Source organism: Dendrobates tinctorius, unplaced genomic scaffold (assembly GCF_039654945.1).
Source record: "Dendrobates tinctorius isolate UK_male_01 unplaced genomic scaffold, ASM3965494v1 ptg000029l, whole genome shotgun sequence".
Lineage (NCBI taxonomy): Eukaryota > Metazoa > Chordata > Amphibia > Anura > Dendrobatidae > Dendrobates > Dendrobates tinctorius.
In genome coordinates, this window is record NW_027361697.1 from 14,379,356 (window position 1) to 14,398,618 (window position 19,263).

Here is a 19,263-nt window from a genome sequence, read left to right on the forward strand (position 1 = left end):
TTCAAAGAATAATGAAGAGCAGCATCCATTCCAGGTGAAAAAACATGTAGACATTTATTTCGCCATGAAAACATGCAACGTTTCGACCATCACATGGTCTTTTTCAAGCATGTGAAAGACCATGTGATGGTCGAAACGTTGCATGTTTTCATGGCGAAATAAATGTCTACATGTTTTTTCACCTGGAATGGATGCTGCTCTTCATTATTCTTGGTGACTTCTGATGTCCAACTGGGTCCCTGGACTTAGAGCGTGTGTCTCCTGATCCTGGAAGTGCTGTCAGCCATCTCTTTTATGTTGGCTAATAATGAGTTTCTCATTTGGTGCTGCCTGTGTGCCTCATCATTTTCTACATGAACTTAAAACTTGTGCATTATTTTAGCTCATAAGAAGTACTATATGAGCAGCACAGTGGCTCAGTAGTTAGCATTGATGCTTTGCAGCAGTGGGGTCCTGGGTTCAAATCCCATCAGGTAAAATATCAGCAAGGAAGCAAGAAGTTTGTATGCTCTCTGTTTTGAACACCTTTGACATGGCTTCTGAGTTTGGGCTCCCTCTTATGGTTGCTGCTGGTAATGGAGCTGGTCTGGCTGATGGAAGTCAATCACCTGAGGATGATGATTGGAGGTCAGGTGTTACAGACTGGAGAGATTTAAGTGAGCAACAGTGATTTGGTTTTCGTCCTGAGCATTTTGGAAGGCTGCTTGCCTCCTGCTCCGTCCTGTATCTTTCAGATAAGTTGTTTGCGTGAATCTTTTTTACATTTTGATTCACTTTTGCTGTTCTCTGATTTTTGCTCTGCTGGTATGAGTTCAGCCTGGTTCCCTGCTGGGACCTGTGCTGGACTCTGTTTCATATGCCACAGCTTATGTCAGTCTTTTCTGTATCTATAATCCCCTGTTATATCAGTATCTTTGTTTTGCATCCAGTTCACACCAGAGTTCTGATTTAGTGGGGGAGAGGTCGTGTGGCCTCAGTATTTTTGCATATCAGACATGTTGGATTTTTCTTAGGGTTTTTTGCATGATTGCAGGCAGTATCCTTTCCTGTCCTGTTCTATCTAGACAGTTTGGGCCCCATCATTTGTTTACTCTATTTTCGCCTGTGTTTTGTGCCTCATCTTGTCTCACCGGCAGTATATGTTCGGGGGCTATCTATTCCTTTGGGGTTCTACTCCGGGGCAGTTTAGCTTTCTCATTTCTCTCTTTAGGCTTAGTTAATTCTTTAGCTGTGCCAAGGCGTCTAGGGCATCGTAGGTACATCCCACGGCTAATTATAGTTGTGTCATCAGTTTAGGGGTCTGCAATCCGCTAAGCTACCAACCTCTCTGGTTATCTGGTTACCTAGCCTATTTACCTGCTATCCTCCTCGGTTACCGAATCATAACAGTTCTCCTCGTGTTTGCGAGGGTTTCCTATCACACTCCAAAAGCATACTGATAGTGAATCTAGATTGTGAGCTCCATTGGGGACAGTGATGATAATGACTGTCAAGCGCTGTTGAATCAATGGCGCTATGAAAGTGATTAAATAAAAAAATAAATAAAAAATAAAATGTTAAACAACCGTCAGGTTTGCTTTATCTGCATATAATCAAGTTTTTACAATATGTATTTCTATTATCCTTTTGCCTAATATCTGACCCTTTATGTACTTCATTCACATAATTGTTACCATATTTGTTCTTTTCCGCTCATAATAATAATACTATGCATTAATTTTTAGAGTTCCACATTCTGTATGTGCATTACTCCCCCATTATATCGATAAATGTTCTTGATTTATTTTTGCTACAATTGCAAGAGATGCTGTGCATTGATTATAAATTACCTAGTAGCGAATGCAAAACTTTAAAGTAAAACATGACACATAGCTGATACTGCATGCAGAATGTAAGCTCGACCCCATGGAACGAGGATTAGTACCACATGGTGGGAGGATTACCCCACACCGCGCTTTTGTCTTTCACATAATGCAAACCTCTTTGGAGCAAACAGCTACATGAAGGTTACAGCCTGCAAGAGCACTCATCACACATAGTACTGCAAAGGATTTACAGGTGCTTCCTCATGTAAATGCGATGGTAGTTTATATGCCACTCATGGAATGTCAGCAGGAGCAGGTCTGCTAATTCTTTAGAGAGCATCGAATTATGGAAAATATAATTATGTATATATATTATTATTATTATTATTATTATTATTATGCATTTATATAGCGCCATTTATTCCATGGCATTTTACATGTGAAAAGGGGAAATATAGACAAGTATAATAAACATGTGTAAGACAAGGGACACACAAGAACATAAGGAGAGGGGACCCTGCCCGCGAGGGCTCACAGTCTACAGGGATGGGTGAGGATACAGTAGGAGAGGGTAGAGCAGGTCTTGCTGTGGTTCAGTAGACCGAGGATCATTGCAGGCTGTAGGCTTGTCGGAACAGGTGGGTCTTCAGGTTCTTCTTGAAGGTTTCCGTTGATGGTGAGAGTCTGATGTGTTGCGGCAGGGAGTTCCAGAGTATGTGGGAAGCACGGGATAAGTCTTGTATGCGGTTGTGGGAAGAAGAGATAAGGGGGGAGTAGAGAAGGAGATCTTGAGATGATCGAAGGTTGCGTGCGGGTAGGTACCTAGAGACCATGTCACAGATGTATGGAGGAGACAGGTTGTGGATGGCTTTGTATGTCATGGTTAGGGTTTTGAATTGTAGCCTCTGGGCAATAGGAAGCCAGTGAAGGGCCTGGCATGGGGGAGGCTGGGGAATAGAAGGGAGACAGGTGGATTAGTCGGGTAGCAGAGTGTAGGATGGACTGGAGCAGAGCAAGAGTGCTAGAGGGGAGGCTATAGAGTAGGAGGTTGCAGTAGTCGAGGCGGGAAATGATATATGCACATATATATTCAAATATAATATATATATATATATATTTATATATATATAATACAAATGCATAAAAAATAATAAGCACTAAAATAGCAGAAACATCTGCAATAAATAATCCATCCTCCAAACTTCCCTCAAGAATTCACTTGAATTGAAAATAATATTAATTTTAAAACAGATCAGTAACAAGAAAAAGTTTATTTATTTCCATCTTTAACAAGCAGCATTCTAATTTTTGTTTTCCATCTTTGACATTGGCACAGTTTACTGCCTTCATAAGTCAATTACTGAGAGACCAAACCAGTTGATAATAGGACAAAAAGTGAATAGGCCTAACAAATATCATGACATCCCCAGGGTCTAGCAATCAAAAGGCGCTGAGGACACAGGCAGAAGGTCACACTTCCATGGTCCGGCTGTAATGACATTGATGCCGGATAAGTTTCCTGCAAATCGTTTTACGCAACTCAACTGGCTAGCATCCAATATACTGACTAATACCCTTCCTACAGAGAGTAAAAACTTTTTTATCATTTTTTAAGGCAAATCAATGTACTTAAAATAATTTACTTCCGTACTAAGCAGATTGACTGTTCAAGTACTTAGGAAAGTGATATGGCAATAAAATGTTGACTACATTGCTTAGAGGTAAAGCACCTGATTACTATGGATCCCTTTATGGGATGGGGGTACAAATTAATATCCTTATTATGCTTTCTGCCAGAGTCATACATCCCAAATTATCAAGCAATTTTCAACAGAATGCAGGCATAAAACTGCTTGAAATATTGAAATTATTAATGCAACTTTGTTGCACAAACATTTAGCTACTTTTGGCATTTTAGACCAAAGTGGGCAGATATCGGTTAGGGAGGAAAGTAGCTAAGTGCATCCAAAAAATCATAGCCAAGTGGCATAAATCACATAGAAATGTTCATTAGTCCCTGATTGGAGAAATGTTTCTGGTCGTTGTGCTTAACAGCTGCCTTATGAGCCAAACTTATTACAAAATGCACTTTTCTTAAATGGGTTGGCCACTATTTTTTTTATTGATGACCTATTCTTAAGATAGACCATCAATATCTGATTGGTCAGTGTGAAACTCCCAACACCTCCACCAATCAGTTGATACCTGTTGCTGTCAGACAGAAGTTCTTGGATGCTGCGGGAACTGAGCAGCTCCGTCATTTTCATAGTGGCCATGACCGGGTACTGCAGAACAAGCCACTATTCAAGTGAAGTAGCCAGCCACAGCGACTATAGCTTTGCCAGAACTGCTTTGTTCAAGCAACATCTGAGAACTGTTGGATGATGACAACGCCAGTAACAGTTGATCGGTGGGGATGCTATCATCACACGTTGCATCTTCACCATGGGTCAGAACTGCCAACCTAGTCACTGTGTGTTGAAATGTCACAGATGGCACACACTATGATGTCACAACCTTAACATGTGCAGTGATCCCAAAGGCCTGATCATGGCCAGGAGTCCTTGCTCATAGTGAAGAAGCCAGAGATGCAGCGCATGATGATGTTAAAAGAGGATTGGATGGCGCATAGTGAGCAGCAAAGCGGCCGGAGAGGTGAGAGGTAAGGTATTACTTTTTTATTGTTATTTTTACTGCTTGCTGGCCTTAAATGGTTTACCAAAATGGTGGCCAACCACCCCCTATTCAAGTGAAGTACTTGACAATGGCCCCTATCATTTTTCCACAGCTGATGCGTCTGGCAGCATCCAAAAACTTCTTGACTCTTATGGTGCCGGTAAGAAAAAGCTTTACTTGTAGACATACAGTATATTTCCTTTTTTTAAAGGATTTTTTTAAGTACAAAAACCAATATCATGAGTATATTTCTTACCATTAATACTAGTTTAATTGACACACATAGAAGAAACTAAAGCAGAAAATTAATTTTCAAACTAAAAATCTTTAAAACAACATGGTGCACATTTAAGGTGACATCATCAAGAATGATTCCCTTAAGATAATCTGAAATATTATTTGTCATTCACTGTGATGTCATCGATGACATCTCTGACTAATACGTGAATTCACTTAGCATGCAGGGCACAGTATTTCATGTAATACAAGATGGCCCCATCTGCAATTATTATTGAAATCTTCCTGAGTGATTTAGCCCGGGTGGTTGCAATGACACATTGCATTATTCACAGTCAGAGCGCCCTTATGTCAGCACAATACAAACTGAGAACTGGCTGGCAAATGAGGCTTAGATTTAATACATGTTATCCATTTTGTAAGTGGCCTAAACTACTACTTAATGCCCTTGCTATGCTTTCAGCTCTTGACCCCTGCTTAGCATGGCACTTTACATAGAGAATTATTGTATAATCAATAATGCACATTTGACCACTTTGGTGCAGGACAGGTTTGTGCTAAATTGCCTTGGTGTGCACCAGAGGTCTACCATTAGGGGTAAATTGACACTTAAGATAGAAGCTATAAACCAATATATACTGTCATGTCCAAACTGGAGATCGCCCAGTAACCCTTCTTGGACATGAAATATTGGAAGGATAAAGTGGATTTTAAATATGACGGAAGTTTTAAAAATCCTGTTATACAGTCTATTGAATTGTAAATTTACTGAACACCCCCTACCCCCATACTAAAGTCTCCTCTTGCAAATTGGCAGTCATTAAAGATGAAAAGAACACTAAGCATCTCAGCCTTATAAAAGGAGAACAGGCAACATAATAAAGCCATTCATCGTCGTCTACTTAAAGTGGCAAAGCTCTTGTGAAGCTTGGATTTTACAAAAGATTTCATGGTCAATTAGGTAAATACAGGTATAAAATGGACCTAGTCCTGAAGATCAGACAGCCAATGGCTGATTATGTTTAATTTAATTCCCCTAAATCCCCAAAGTGTTTTTTTTCCCTTTCCTTAGTAGGTTTACAATGTAAGGAATACATAGAAAGTAAGCAATATGGAGCTGGATGCATTAAAACGCTTTGTGAAGCAAAACCAATTAGTGATCCATTATGCTTATGTGAGGGTATAAAGAACTCTGCTGCTACTTATAGTTTTCTAATGTAGTCAAAGATGGGAAAGTGCTGCTAGAGCACTGGTAGGAGTTTGCATTATTTCTGGCAATGAAGATGTATGACATTATGTACATTTTATTTTATTTGACACAAATCAATTTTTTGGGTGAAAAATTTTGGCAAAAATCGTGAATTCGAATTTCAAAAGATCTGCTCATCTCTATTTAGAACCATCGGGTGGCTATATAGTCAAATATTGTTATCTCCTGACAGAATATTTTAAAAAAATTATAATTTTTATAAAGTTGTCAATCTTGAGCTTGATATCTCTGAATATGTTTAGCCAAAAAAGTAAGTTAAGGATAGACAAATCAGTCATTTTCAATTGATATGCCGTGTTGTAGATATCAAAGGTGATAAAGTTTGAGCCTTATTTTGCTGATAGCTTAAAAAAAAATCCCTGCAGCCAATTTGGTGAACCATTCAAGGCGAGCAGGTGGTCAAAGAAAACAAGAAAAAATGCCAAACCCTATCTTGACAGCCATACTGCTGCTCACTATGCGCCATTGAGTCTTCTTCTTTCCATTGTCTATACAGTGGCATTTAAAAGTTTGGGCACCCCTGGTCAAAATTACTGTTATTGTGACCAGTTAAGCAAGTTGAAGATGGAATGATCTCTAAAAGGGCTAAAGTTAAAGATGACACATTTTCTCTGTATTTTAGGCCAAAAAAATTATATATTGTCATTTTTTACATTTTAAAAGTTACAATAAGGAAAATAGGCCAATGCAAAAGTTTGGGCACCCTGCATAGTTAGTACCTAGTAGCACTCCCTTTTAAAAATATCACAGCTTGTAAACACTTTTAGTAGCCAGCCAAGAGTCTCTCAATTCTTGTTTAATGGATTTTCATCCATTCTTCCTTGGAAAATTCTTCCATTTCTGTGAGATTCCTGGGTCGTCTTGCATGCACTGCTATTTTGAGGACTAGCCACAGATTTTCAATGATGATCGAATCGGGGGACTGTGAGGGCCATTGAAAAACCTCTAGCTATCACCTTTTGAGGTAGTCTATTGTGGATTTTGATGTGTGTGATCATTATCCATTTGTAGATGCCATCCTGTTTTCAAATTCAGCTTTTTTACACATGGTGTTATGTTTGCATCAAGAATTTGTTGAAATTTCATTGACTCCATTCTTCCCTCTACCTGTGAAATGTTCCCTGTGCCATTGTCTGCAACACAACACCAAAGCATGATTGATCCATCCCCATGCTTAATGGTTGGAGAGATGTTCTTTTCCTGAAATTCTATGCAATTTTTTCTCTGCACATACCTTTGATCATTGCGACCAAAGAGTTTTATTTTAACTTCAACGATTCACAGGACTTGTTTCTAAAATGCATTGGGCTTGTTTAGATGTTCTTTTGCATACCTCTTGTCATGATCCAGGACGGGATTTCGCTTTGACCCGTCCTGGTTATACTATGGGTTAATTGTGCTGCCTCTCTCTGGCAGCAGGAGGCTATTTAGCGCTCACTGGACCTGGGTCCGGTGTCAGTTATACTCCTGCCCTCGGCTGAGTTAAGTGACCTCTTGTATACGTGTGCCTTGTGCCTGATATCTTGCTTGCTTGTGTGGTTTTGATTTGGTTCTGTCCCTGTTATGAGTTCTGCCTGACCCTCTTGTACTGCGCTACCTCTCGTGTATGACTCTCTGCTTGTGACCTGACTCCTCTCTGCTCGTCCACTTGGTACCACGTCGCCCTCTTGTGTATGACCTTTGGCTCTGTCTGACTACCCGTCTGTTTGTCTCTCCTGTACCTCGTTTGCCCGTACTGCTGTGACCTCTGTTTTGCCTGACTCTGAGTTGTTGTATGGTGTCCTGTCCTATCTGAATACAGGACGCTAAGCCCCGCCCCTTGCAGTCACATGACCATAGGTCCCGTGCAAGCTTACTTATTTTCAGTGTCCGCAGGTCCTATGCCTCTTTACTTTCCAGCGCTGACTGGACCCTGACACTATTAGCCTGAAGCACGCATGGTCACCTCTGCTGCCCGTCTCTACAGGTATCTTTTAGCACTGCTTCTGTACTCAGGACACGCGCACTGGCTCTATGAGCAAGTGCAGTGCGGTGTCTCTGACACCTCTGATGCTATATTTTATGGTGAGGGTGCAGGAGAGGCTTTCTTCTGATGACTCTTCCATGAAGGCCATATTTGATAAGGTGTCTCTGAACAGTAGAACAATTACCACAACTCCAGAATCTGCTAAATCTTTCTGAAGGTCTTTTGCAGTCAAGTGGGGGTTCTGATATGCCTTTCTAGCAATCCTACAAGCAGCTCTCTCTGATATTTTGCTTGGCCTTCCAGACCTTATCTTGACCTCCACTGTTCCTGTAAACTGCTATTTCTGAATTACATATTGAACTGAGGAAAGGACAACTTGAAAACGCTTTGCTATCTTCTTATAGCCTTCTCCTGCTTTGTGGGCCTCCACCATTTTCATTTTCAGAGTGCTAGGCAGCTGCTTAAAAGAACCCATGGTGGCTGTTTTTTCGCACAAGGTTAGAGGAGGCTTTGTGTTTCTAAACCTGTGGAATCTGCATCAGCTGGCTTTTCCTAACATTGAGGGTGAACAAGCCATATCCCTTACAGGCTAATTAAGGTCTGAAACCTTGGTCAAAGTTATCTGAGCACACAAATCTCCAAAGGTGCCCAAATTTAGCATCGGACCATTTTTCTTTTTGTAATTTTTAAAATGTGAAAAAATGACAATGTGTGTTACTTTTTAGCCTAAAATACAAAACAAATGTGTCATCTTTAACTTTAGGCCTTTTAGAGATCATTTTATCTTCAACTTGCTTAACTGTTCACAATAACAGTAATTTTGAACAGGGGTGCCTAAACTTTTGCATGCCACTGTATCTACAGCCCCATCACTATAGGCCAAGACTTCCGGCTGTGATTAGGCCTTAGGGGTCACTTTCTCTTTTAAGGTTGTGATGTCATAACCTCATGATGTGCACCACTACCTTACGACGCCCAGTGACCAGGCCAACAGTCCTGGCCTATAGTGAAGATGACAGATGCCGGAGCATGATGGCAGAAGGAAAAATACTTTATGGCTGTCAGCGAACTGCGGGGAGGCTTGAGAGGTGAGTGGTGAGGTGTGTAATATATTTATATATTTTTTTTAATCTTACTTTTATTTTGTTTTGAGGTCTGTAGAGACACCAGAGTATAATAAGGAACAGTTATTTCATGACAAATCATTTTTTGGAAGGAATGTTTGTGAAGTCCGCAAATTTGAATTGAAAACAATCTGATCATCACAGGTAAGAAAAGGAGGCCACTATTACCCTAAAAACATGTAGAATTGTGCATTATGGTGAGCTGCAAAGAGCCCATTTACTGTTCTTGCAGATAGTAAATCCAGTTGTGTGAAAGTGTGTGCCCCTTCCTGATTTCCTATTTTTTTGCATGTTTATCACACTTAAATGTCTCAGATCACCAAAAAATTTTAAATCTTAAAGTAAGATAACACAATTAATCACAAAATGCAGTTTTTAAATGAAGAAAAAGAAATCCAAACCTATAGGGCCCTGTGTGAAAAAGTGATTGCCCTCTAAACCTAATAACTGGTTGGGCCACCCTTAGCAGCAACAACTGCAATCAAGCGATTGCAATGACTGGCAATGAATCTTTTAAAATGCTGTGGAGGAAATTTTTCCCACTCATCTTTGCAGAATTGTTGTAATTCAGCCACATTGGAGGATTTCCGAGCATGAACCGCCTTTTTATGGTCATGCCACAGCATCTCAATCAAATTAAGGTCTGTACTTTAACTAGACCACTCCAAAGTCTTACCTTTGTTTTTCTTAAGCCATTCATGGATTTATTTGCTTGTGTATTTTGGATCATTGTCTTGTTGCATAAGCAAAGTGCATTTCAGCTTGGAGTCACAAACAAATGGTCAGACATTTTCCTTCAGGATTTTTTCGTAAACAGAAGGATACATGGATTAATTTACAACAGCAAGTCTTCCAGGTCCTGAAGCAGCAAACCAGCCCCAGAACGTGACACTACGAACACTATATTTTACTGTTGGTATGATATTCCTTTTCTGAAATGTTGTGTTACTTCTATGCCAGATGTAATGGGACATTCACTTTACAAAAAGTTCAAGTTTTGTCTCAACAGTCCAAAGAGTATTCTCCCAAATGTCTTGGGGATCATCAAAATTTTTTCTGGAAAAACTTAGATGAGCCTTTATGTTTTTATTGCTCAGCAGTGGTTTTCGTATTGGAACTCAGCCATGCAAGACATTTTGCCCAGTCTCTTTCTTGTGGTAGAGCCATGATCACTGACCATAACTGAGGCAAGTGAGGCCTGCAATTCTTTGGATGTTGTTGTGGGGTCTTTTGTGACCTCTTTGATCAGTTGTCGCTTCACTATTGAGGTAATTTTGGCCTGCTGGCCCTCCTGTGAAGGTTCACCACTGTTCCATGTTTTTACCATTTGTGGATAATGGCTCTCACTGTGATTCTCTTGAGTCTCATAGGTTTAGAAATGGCTTTATAACCTTTCCCAGTCTGATAGATCTCAATTACTTTATTTCTCATTTGTTCCAGAGTTTCTTTTGATCGTGGCATGATGTCTAGCTTTTGAGGATCTTTTGGTTTACTTCACTTTGTCAGGCAGGTCCTATTTAAGAGATTTCTTGATTGAGAACAGGTGTGGCAGTAATCAGGCATGGGTGTGACTAGAGGATTTGAACTCCGCTTCCCAAAAATGTGATAAACCACATTTAATTTATTTTTTAAGTGGGGGCAATCACTTTTCACATAGGGCCCTTTAGGTCTAATAAAGACCATCATTTAAAAACTGCATTTTGTGATTACTTGGGTTATCTTTCTCTAATATTTAAATTTGCTTGGTGATCTAAAATATTCACGTGTGGCAAACATGCAAACGTTTTGGAAATCAGGAAGGGGGCAAACACTTTCACACAACTGTATAGGTTAATATTCCGCAATTTCAATTCCTTGTACTGATATTATAGTATATGCACCTTATAGCCACAAGACTTTTCAAACAATGTGCATGAAGATCTTTTGGGATTTTTATATTCTCTGAACACCTACAGACCAGACGCCACTGACACATCATGTCAAGGTATCATTTATCACTAATGCATAGACAGTATATTCTGCACATCTTTTTTACAGAGCATTTATAGGGCTGTGAATTCCTTGTAGAGTTTAAGAATTACTACTTAATAGCAACCACTTGTCTTCTTTTACAAATGATCTTGACCCCAGAACATCTATATATACAGTTTATTAGACTTTATATATTTAGACAGAACTCTTACCTCTGCCATTTGAGCCAGTTCTGTCCAGTCTTCCTTATTGTAACTGCACATAATACTTGCAATGAGTATCTGAAATGGAACATTTAATAACAGGTTACTTCTTTTGTTTACAGGGACAGGGAAAGAGATCCTTGCAGAGCAAAATCACGCAACAGACTGTGACACCAATAGCATAACATGGGTACAAGTGCTATCCATGAAAATCAAGGCTAGGACTTCCACAGGAAAATTGGAAACTGAATCTTTTCCTATAAAACCTATACATAAATCTGCTCATCTCATTGTTCTTTAAAACATGCTTACCATAGACTGCACAGCATTTCCAAGTTGCCAGGTTTAACCATTTAACCCTGAGAAAAACTGACAACATGTAGCCGGTTAATCTGGAATATTCTTTTAACTTCATTGGTAAAAAGTATTTAAATATATTTCTCTCTTACTGTAGACATCAAACAAGTTCACCAATATACAGTACTTTCTTCATATAAGGAATCTCAAGCTCTTTAAACCTTTTAATGAGAAGGCCTTGAGCAAACCAATCTTTTTTCATCTTTCCTTTGGAGTACTGTGTGTCGAACAATCAATAGACCATCAAAGCCAGACTTTCATAAACACCAGCCAAAATAGATATAGTGATGATAGTTTGTTCTTGATAAATAGAACAAAATCAAAATGCAGACATAGCCTTTACTGTGACAGTGTGTAGCTGGGTCTACCAGAGTAAAGGGGGCTTCACACATAGTGATATCGCTAGCAATATCGCTAAAGCGTCACCGATTTTGTGACGCAGCAGCGATATTGCTAGCGATATCTCTAGGTGTAATACTTACCTCTGATCGGCTCCCCCGCTGGCTATCGCTGATCACGCGAGAACATCCTTGACCATTTCTCGTAGACCGCTTCCTGCTGGGCTTCCTGCTGGCACCAACGAGCGACTCGTGGACACGGACGGGAGGACGTCTTCATCGCCGCGTCTGACAGGTAAGTAACGACCGCCGACCGCTGCTACGTCGCTGGTGAGATCTGCCTGTTTGGCAGCACACTAGTGGCCATTTAGCGATGAACCAGCAATCCTGACCGGGTTGTATCGTGGTCAGGATCGCTGGTGCATCGCTAAATGTGACGGGACCCTAAGGCACAGAAGTTGCACTTTCAAAGCTGTAACACATTTTATGTTATGGCTTAGCCAACAATGTTGTACTGAGCGGAGCTGAGATCCCACCGGTTTGGATTGCAACAAAGTGACTGCAAGCTTCACAGCCTTTCCTGCCATTTGGTCACTGATCTCTGTAATTTCAGTCTCTTCTACATTTCCAGGCCTACATACCACTCATTGGGTTGCTTTAGTTGTATTGCAGGTAAACTCCCTACAACCACATGCACGTCATGGCCATTACAATGATATGTTAATGGACGCTAACCATAACATGATCATGAACATACAACAAGTTAAATGTGATGTCTACACTACAACTACGGGTGTGTGAAGTATAAGACTAGGGTCACACTACTGTATTTACTCTTATCCAAGAGAATCTGGCAGATTATGCTAATCACATTCTGATCAGAGTGTGAGCACAGTATGATCCTATTTTATCAGATGAGAAGATGAAAAAAAAATTCTCTAACTTTTCCATTTCTGTGAAAATTGGACTGCACTCCATCTGATTTTTCCATGGACTCATTGAGTTACATGGCCGAGTGTGAGCCAATACTCAGATCCAACTCGGGCATGCTGCAATTTTTTTCTTTGGATTGTCAAAAAATACATCTGCACAGTCCTTTAGAATAATATTGAGCCTAGTGTGGTCTGATATTTTGCTGGATCACACTCAGACCGAAAATACAGCTATGTGCACGGACCCTAAAAGTAAAATAGACTTCATGGGTTGTTTGCAATTATATTACATAAATGTCACGGTTCCACCCCTCAGTGTGTCTGGGATACAGTTATTGATAGGTCAGCCATCCAATTTAGTGCAGGGGCATGCTGAGCTGTCAGTGTGTTAATTGACAGCTTGACTATCAAATCTGAGACAGGGAGGCACAAGCTGTCTCCAAGTGTTCACTCTCCCAGGCAATTGCCAGGCTACTTATCTGAGCTGTTATTCCCAGACCTCTCTGCCAGAGATACATTCAGCTAGTTTGGTTTATTTCCTCTGTGTCTCAACTTCTGTATTTTGATCTTTCGTTGCCTGACCTTGTCATCGTTCTGACCATCTGTCTGTTTAACCCCTTCTGCTCTGATCTGCTATCCACCTGGTATTCTGACTTTGGAATGTTACCTGAGTATGCTTTTGTCTCTTACTTCTGTTTATGACGTACCCTCCTGTCTTATGACCTTGGACAGGCAAGGAGACTATCCTGACTCACAGTTTGGCCATGAGTTGTGACTAGCGTACAATATAAATGTATATGAATACACTTGCTACTGTAATGACACATTGACAAACAGCACTTTAAACTGTTAGGATGGACATTATTAGAGACAAGTTTCCTGACAGCACTAAACTTGGAGCATCTATAACAATGTAGATCACTGATAATTTGTGATAATCTCCAATTGGTGATGCAATTGCATTAACATCTCTAAGGGATTCTGACTGGACCATGGACTGTAATGATTCTAGCAGAGCAAATAATAATAATAATAATAATAATAATAATAATAATACATTTTATTTCTGTAGTGCCGACATATTCCGCAGCACTTTACATTTCAGAGGGGATTTGTACAGACAATAGACATTACAGCATAAAAATAATCACATACAGTAGATTATAACAAATACCAAGAGGAATGAGGGCCCTGCTCGCAAGCTTACAGTCTATGAGGAAAGAGGTAGATACGAAAGGTGGGTGGTAACAGTTGCCCTGATTGTATGGACCAGCCATAATGTTAAGTGTGTGACAGTACAGACAGAGGGCTAATGGATGCATAAAGCATGTGGGAACATGATGCGGGAAATCTGGTTGTGGTAAAACTTTTGGCTGTGCCACACAGGGATAGATTAGGTTAATGTGTTGAGGCGATAGGCCAGTCTGAATAAATGCGTTTTCAGGGCACGCTTAAAATTGTGGGGATTGGGGACTAATCGTATTGACCTGGGAAGTGCATTCCAAAGAATTGGCGCGGCACGTGTAAAGTCTTGGAGACGGGAGTGGGAGGTTCTGACTATTGAGGACACTAACCTCAGGTCATCAGCAGAACGGAGGGCGCGGGTATGGTGGTATACTGAAACAAGGGAGGAGATGTAGGGTGGTGCTGAGCTATGGAGGGCTTTGTGGGTGAGGGTAATAAGTTTATACTGAATTCTGGAGTGGATGGGTAGCCAGTGTAATGACTGGCACAAGGTAGAGGCATCGGTGTAACGATTGGTGAGGAATATGATCCTGGCTGCAGCATTCAAGACTAGTGTTGAGCATTCCGATACCGCAAGTATCGGGTATCGGCCGATACTTGCTGTATCGGAATTCCGATACCGACTTCCGATATTTTTTCAATATCGGAATTCGGCATCGGAATCGGAAGTTCAAAGTTGATTGACAGACTGACGTCATCATGATGCGCGGTGTGTGCGCATCATGATGCGCCGTCATTTCGGGCCTTCCGGGGGTCTCTGCTGGCCTGCCGGGGGGCTGTGCCGGCCTGCCGGGGGGCTGTGTGGACTGCCCGGGGTCTGTACCGGCCTGCCGGGGGGCTGTGCCGGCCTGCCGGTGGTCTGTGCACCCTGTGGGGGTCTGTACCGGCCTGCCGGGGGGCTGTGCCGGCCTGCCGGTGGTCTGTGCACCCTGTGGGGGTCTGTACCGGCCTGCCGGGGGGCTGTGCCGGCCTGCCGGTGGTCTGTGCACCCTGTGGGGGTCTGTACCGGCCTGCCGGGGGGCTGTGCCGGCCTGCCGGGGGGCTGTGCTGATGTCCGGGGGTCTGTGCAAGCATCGTCCGATGTGACTACAAGTCCCATCGGGTGATGCCTGCTACCATGACAGTGATTGACACATTAGCCAATGATGGGACAGTAGTAGTCCCATCATCCGGCTAATGTGTTAAATGTTAAAAAAAAAAAAAAAAAATACTACATGCATGCTACATACATACTACATGCTACATACATACTACATATATACTACATACATACTACATACATGCTACATACATACTGCATGCTACATACATACTACATACATACTACATGCATGCTACATGCATGCTACATACATACTACATGCATGCTACATACATACTACATGCATGCTACATGCATGCTACATAGATACTACATGCATGCTACATGCATGCTACATACATACTACATGCTACATACATACTACATATATACTACATGCATGCTACATACATACTACATGCTACATACATACCACATACATACTACATACATGATACATACTACATACATACTACATACATACTACATACATACTACATGCATGCTACATACATACTACATGCATGCTACATACATACTACATGCATGCTACATACATACTACATGCTACATACATACCACATACATACTACATACATACTACATGCTACATACATACTACATATATACTACATGCATGCTACATACATACTACATGCTACATACATACCACATACATACTACATACATGCTACATACATACTACATATATACTACATGCATGCTACATACATACTACATATATACTACATGCATGCTACATACATACTGCATGCTACATACATACTACATACATACTACATGCTACATACATACCACATATATACTACATACATACAATAGATTCATACAATACATACATAGACATACAGTACATATAACATAGAGTAACATACTTACCAATACTTGTCACATTGTTCCCCGAAGCCATTGTCTTTTCCGGTATAAATATTAACATAACAAACCACAAAAATACTCACCCACGATCCGAAGCAGTCCACGAGTGTGTCCCACGACGATCTTGGGTAGAGAACTGCAGCATCAGATGATGCTGCCGTTCTCTACGGGCTGCAGGAATCCAATGACGGAAGGTAGGTATCCTTCCGCACTGTATTCCTCTGCCACTTAAAAAAAAAAAGTCCCTAGTCTCACTTTATGCCATAGCAATGGCATAAAGTGAGACTAGGGACTTTTTTTTTTTTTAAGTGGCGGAGGAATACAGTGCGGAAGGATACCTACCTTCCGTCATTGGATTCCTGCAGCCCGTAGAGAACGGCAGCATCAGCTGATGCTGCAGTTCTCTACCCAAGATCGTCGTGGGACACACTCGTGGACTGCTTCGGATCGTGGGTGAGTATTTTTGTGGTTTGTTATGTTAATATTTATTCCGGAAAAGACAATGGCTTCGGGGAACAATGTGACAAGTATTGGTAAGTATGTTACTCTATGTTATATGTACTGTATGTCTATGTATGTATTGTATGAATGTATTGTATGTAGTATATATGTGGTATGTATGTAGCATGTAGTATGTATGTAGTATGTATGTAGCATGCAGTATGTATGTAGCATGCATGTAGTATATATGTAGTATGTATGTAGCATGTAGTATGTATGTAGCATGTAGTATGTATGTAGCATGCATGTAGTATATATGTAGTATGTATGTAGCATGTAGTATGTATGTAGCATGCATGTAGTATATATGTAGTATGTAGCATGTAGTATGTATGTAGCATGCATGTAGTATATATGTAGTATGTAGCATGTAGTATGTATGTAGCATGCATGTAGTATGTATGTAGCATGCATGTAGTATGTATGTGGTATGTATGTAGCATGTAGTATGTATGTAGCATGTAGTATGTATGTAGCATGCATGTAGTATATATGTAGTATGTATGTAGTATGTATGTAGCATGCATGTAGTATATATGTAGTATGTATGTAGCATGTAGTATGTATGTAGCATGCATGTAGTATATATGTAGTATGTAGCATGTAGTATGTATGTAGCATGCATGTAGTATATATGTAGTATGTAGCATGTAATATGTATGTAGCATGCATGTAGTATGTATGTAGCATGCATGTAGTATGTATGTGGTATGTATGTAGCATGTAGTATGTATGTAGCATGTAGTATGTATGTAGCATGCATGTAGTATATATGTAGTATGTATGTAGCATGTAGTATGTATGTAGCATGCATGTAGTATATATGTAGTATGTAGCATGTAGTATGTATGTAGCATGCATGTAGTATATATGTAGTATGTAGCATGTAGTATGTATGTAGCATGCATGTAGTATGTATGTAGCATGCATGTAGTATGTATGTGGTATGTATGTAGCATGTAGTATGTATGTAGCATGCATGTAGTATATATGTGTTATGTATGTAGCATGTAGCATGCATGTAGCATGCATGTAGTATGTATGTAGTATGTATGTAGTATATATGTGGTATGTATGTAGCATGTAGTATGTATGTAGCATGCAGTATGTATGTAGCATGCATGTAGTATATATGTAGTATGTATGTAGTATATATGTAGTATGTATGTTGCATGTAGTATTTATGTAGTATGAATGTAGCATGTATGTAGTATGTCTTATGAATGTAGCATGTATGTAGTATGCATGTTGTATGTATGTAGCATGTAATTTTTTTTTTTTTTTTTACATTTAACACATTAGCCGGATGATGGGACTACTACTGTCCCATCATTGGCTAATGTGTCAATCACTGTCATGGTAGCAGGCATCGCCCGATGGGACTTGTAGTCCCATCGGACGATGCCTGCACAGACCCCCGAAGCCTGCACAGACCACCGGCAGGCCGGCACAGCCCCCCGGCAGGCCGGCACAGCCCCCCGGAGCCTGCACAGCCCCCCGGCAGGCCGGCACAGCCCCCCGGCAGGCCGGCACAGACCACCGGAGCCTGCACAGACCCCCTGGCAGGCCGGCACAGCCCCCCGAAAGGCCCGTACAGACCCCAGAGAGGCTGTACAAGGGCAGGAAAGGGTTTTTCTTATTCCGATACCGGAAGTCCCATAGACTTGAATGGGACTTCCGGTATCGGAATCGGCGATACCGATACTTTTTTAAAAGATCGGCCGATACCATCCGATACGATACTTTGAAGTATCGGACGGTATCGCTCAACTCTATTCAAGACAGATTGGAGAGGGGAGAGTTTGGTAAGAGGGAGACCGATTAGAAGAGAGTTACAATAGTCGAGACGAGAATGAATAAGAGAAACAGTAAGAGTTTTTGCAGAGTCCAAAGTAAGAAAAGGTCGAATTGTAGAAATGTTTTTGAGGTGCAGATAACAAGAGCGAGCCAGTGATCAATGCGGGGGCAAAGGAAAGCACGGAATCAAGTATGACCCCAAGACAGCGGGCCTGTTGCTGGGGAGTAATAGTGGAGCCACCCACAGAAATAGCAATGTCGGGTATAGGTACATTAGTAGAGGGAGGAAACACCAGGAGTTCAGTTTTTGACAGGTTCAATTTCAGATATAGTGAGGACATGATGTTAGACACAGCATTTAGACAATCGCCGGTATTTTCTAGAAAGGCTGGCGTGATGTCAGGAGATGAAGCGTATAATTGGGTGTCATCAGCATAGAGATGGTACTGGAACCCAAATCTACTGATTGTTTGACCAATAGGGGCAGTGTACAAGGAGAAGAGGAGAGGGCCTAGAACCAATCCTTGGGGGACCCCAACAGTAAGGGGAAGGTGAGAGGAGGAGGAACCGGCAAAAGATACAGTAAAGGAGCGGTCAGAGAGATAGGAGGAGAACCAGGAGAGAACGGTGTCCTTGAGGCCAATGGAACGGAGCATAGTGAGGAGGAGCTGATGATCCACAGTGTCGAATGCTGCAGAGAGATCCAAGAGAATTAGCATGGAGTAATGACCATTTGATTTAGCTGTTAGCAGATCATTAGAGACTTTAGTGAGGGCAGTTTCAGTGGCGTGTAAAGAGCGGAAACCGGATTGGAGAGGGTCGAGAACAGAGTTTTCTGAGAGATAGCGGATAAGACGGGAGTG

General features: G+C 41.1%; 1 protein-coding gene across 2 annotated transcripts in view; it reads right to left on the reverse strand.

Annotated features, from left to right (window-relative positions):
• DPYD (dihydropyrimidine dehydrogenase) overlaps window positions 1-19,263 on the reverse strand; it is a 1,593,199-nt gene that overhangs the window by 499,131 nt on the left and 1,074,805 nt on the right. For both annotated transcript variants that reach the window (XM_073571402.1, XM_073571401.1), the window contains one exon: window positions 11,262-11,330. In XM_073571402.1, the coding sequence (XP_073427503.1) occupies window positions 11,262-11,330 (69 nt within the window). The remainder of the gene's footprint in view (window positions 1-11,261; window positions 11,331-19,263) is intronic.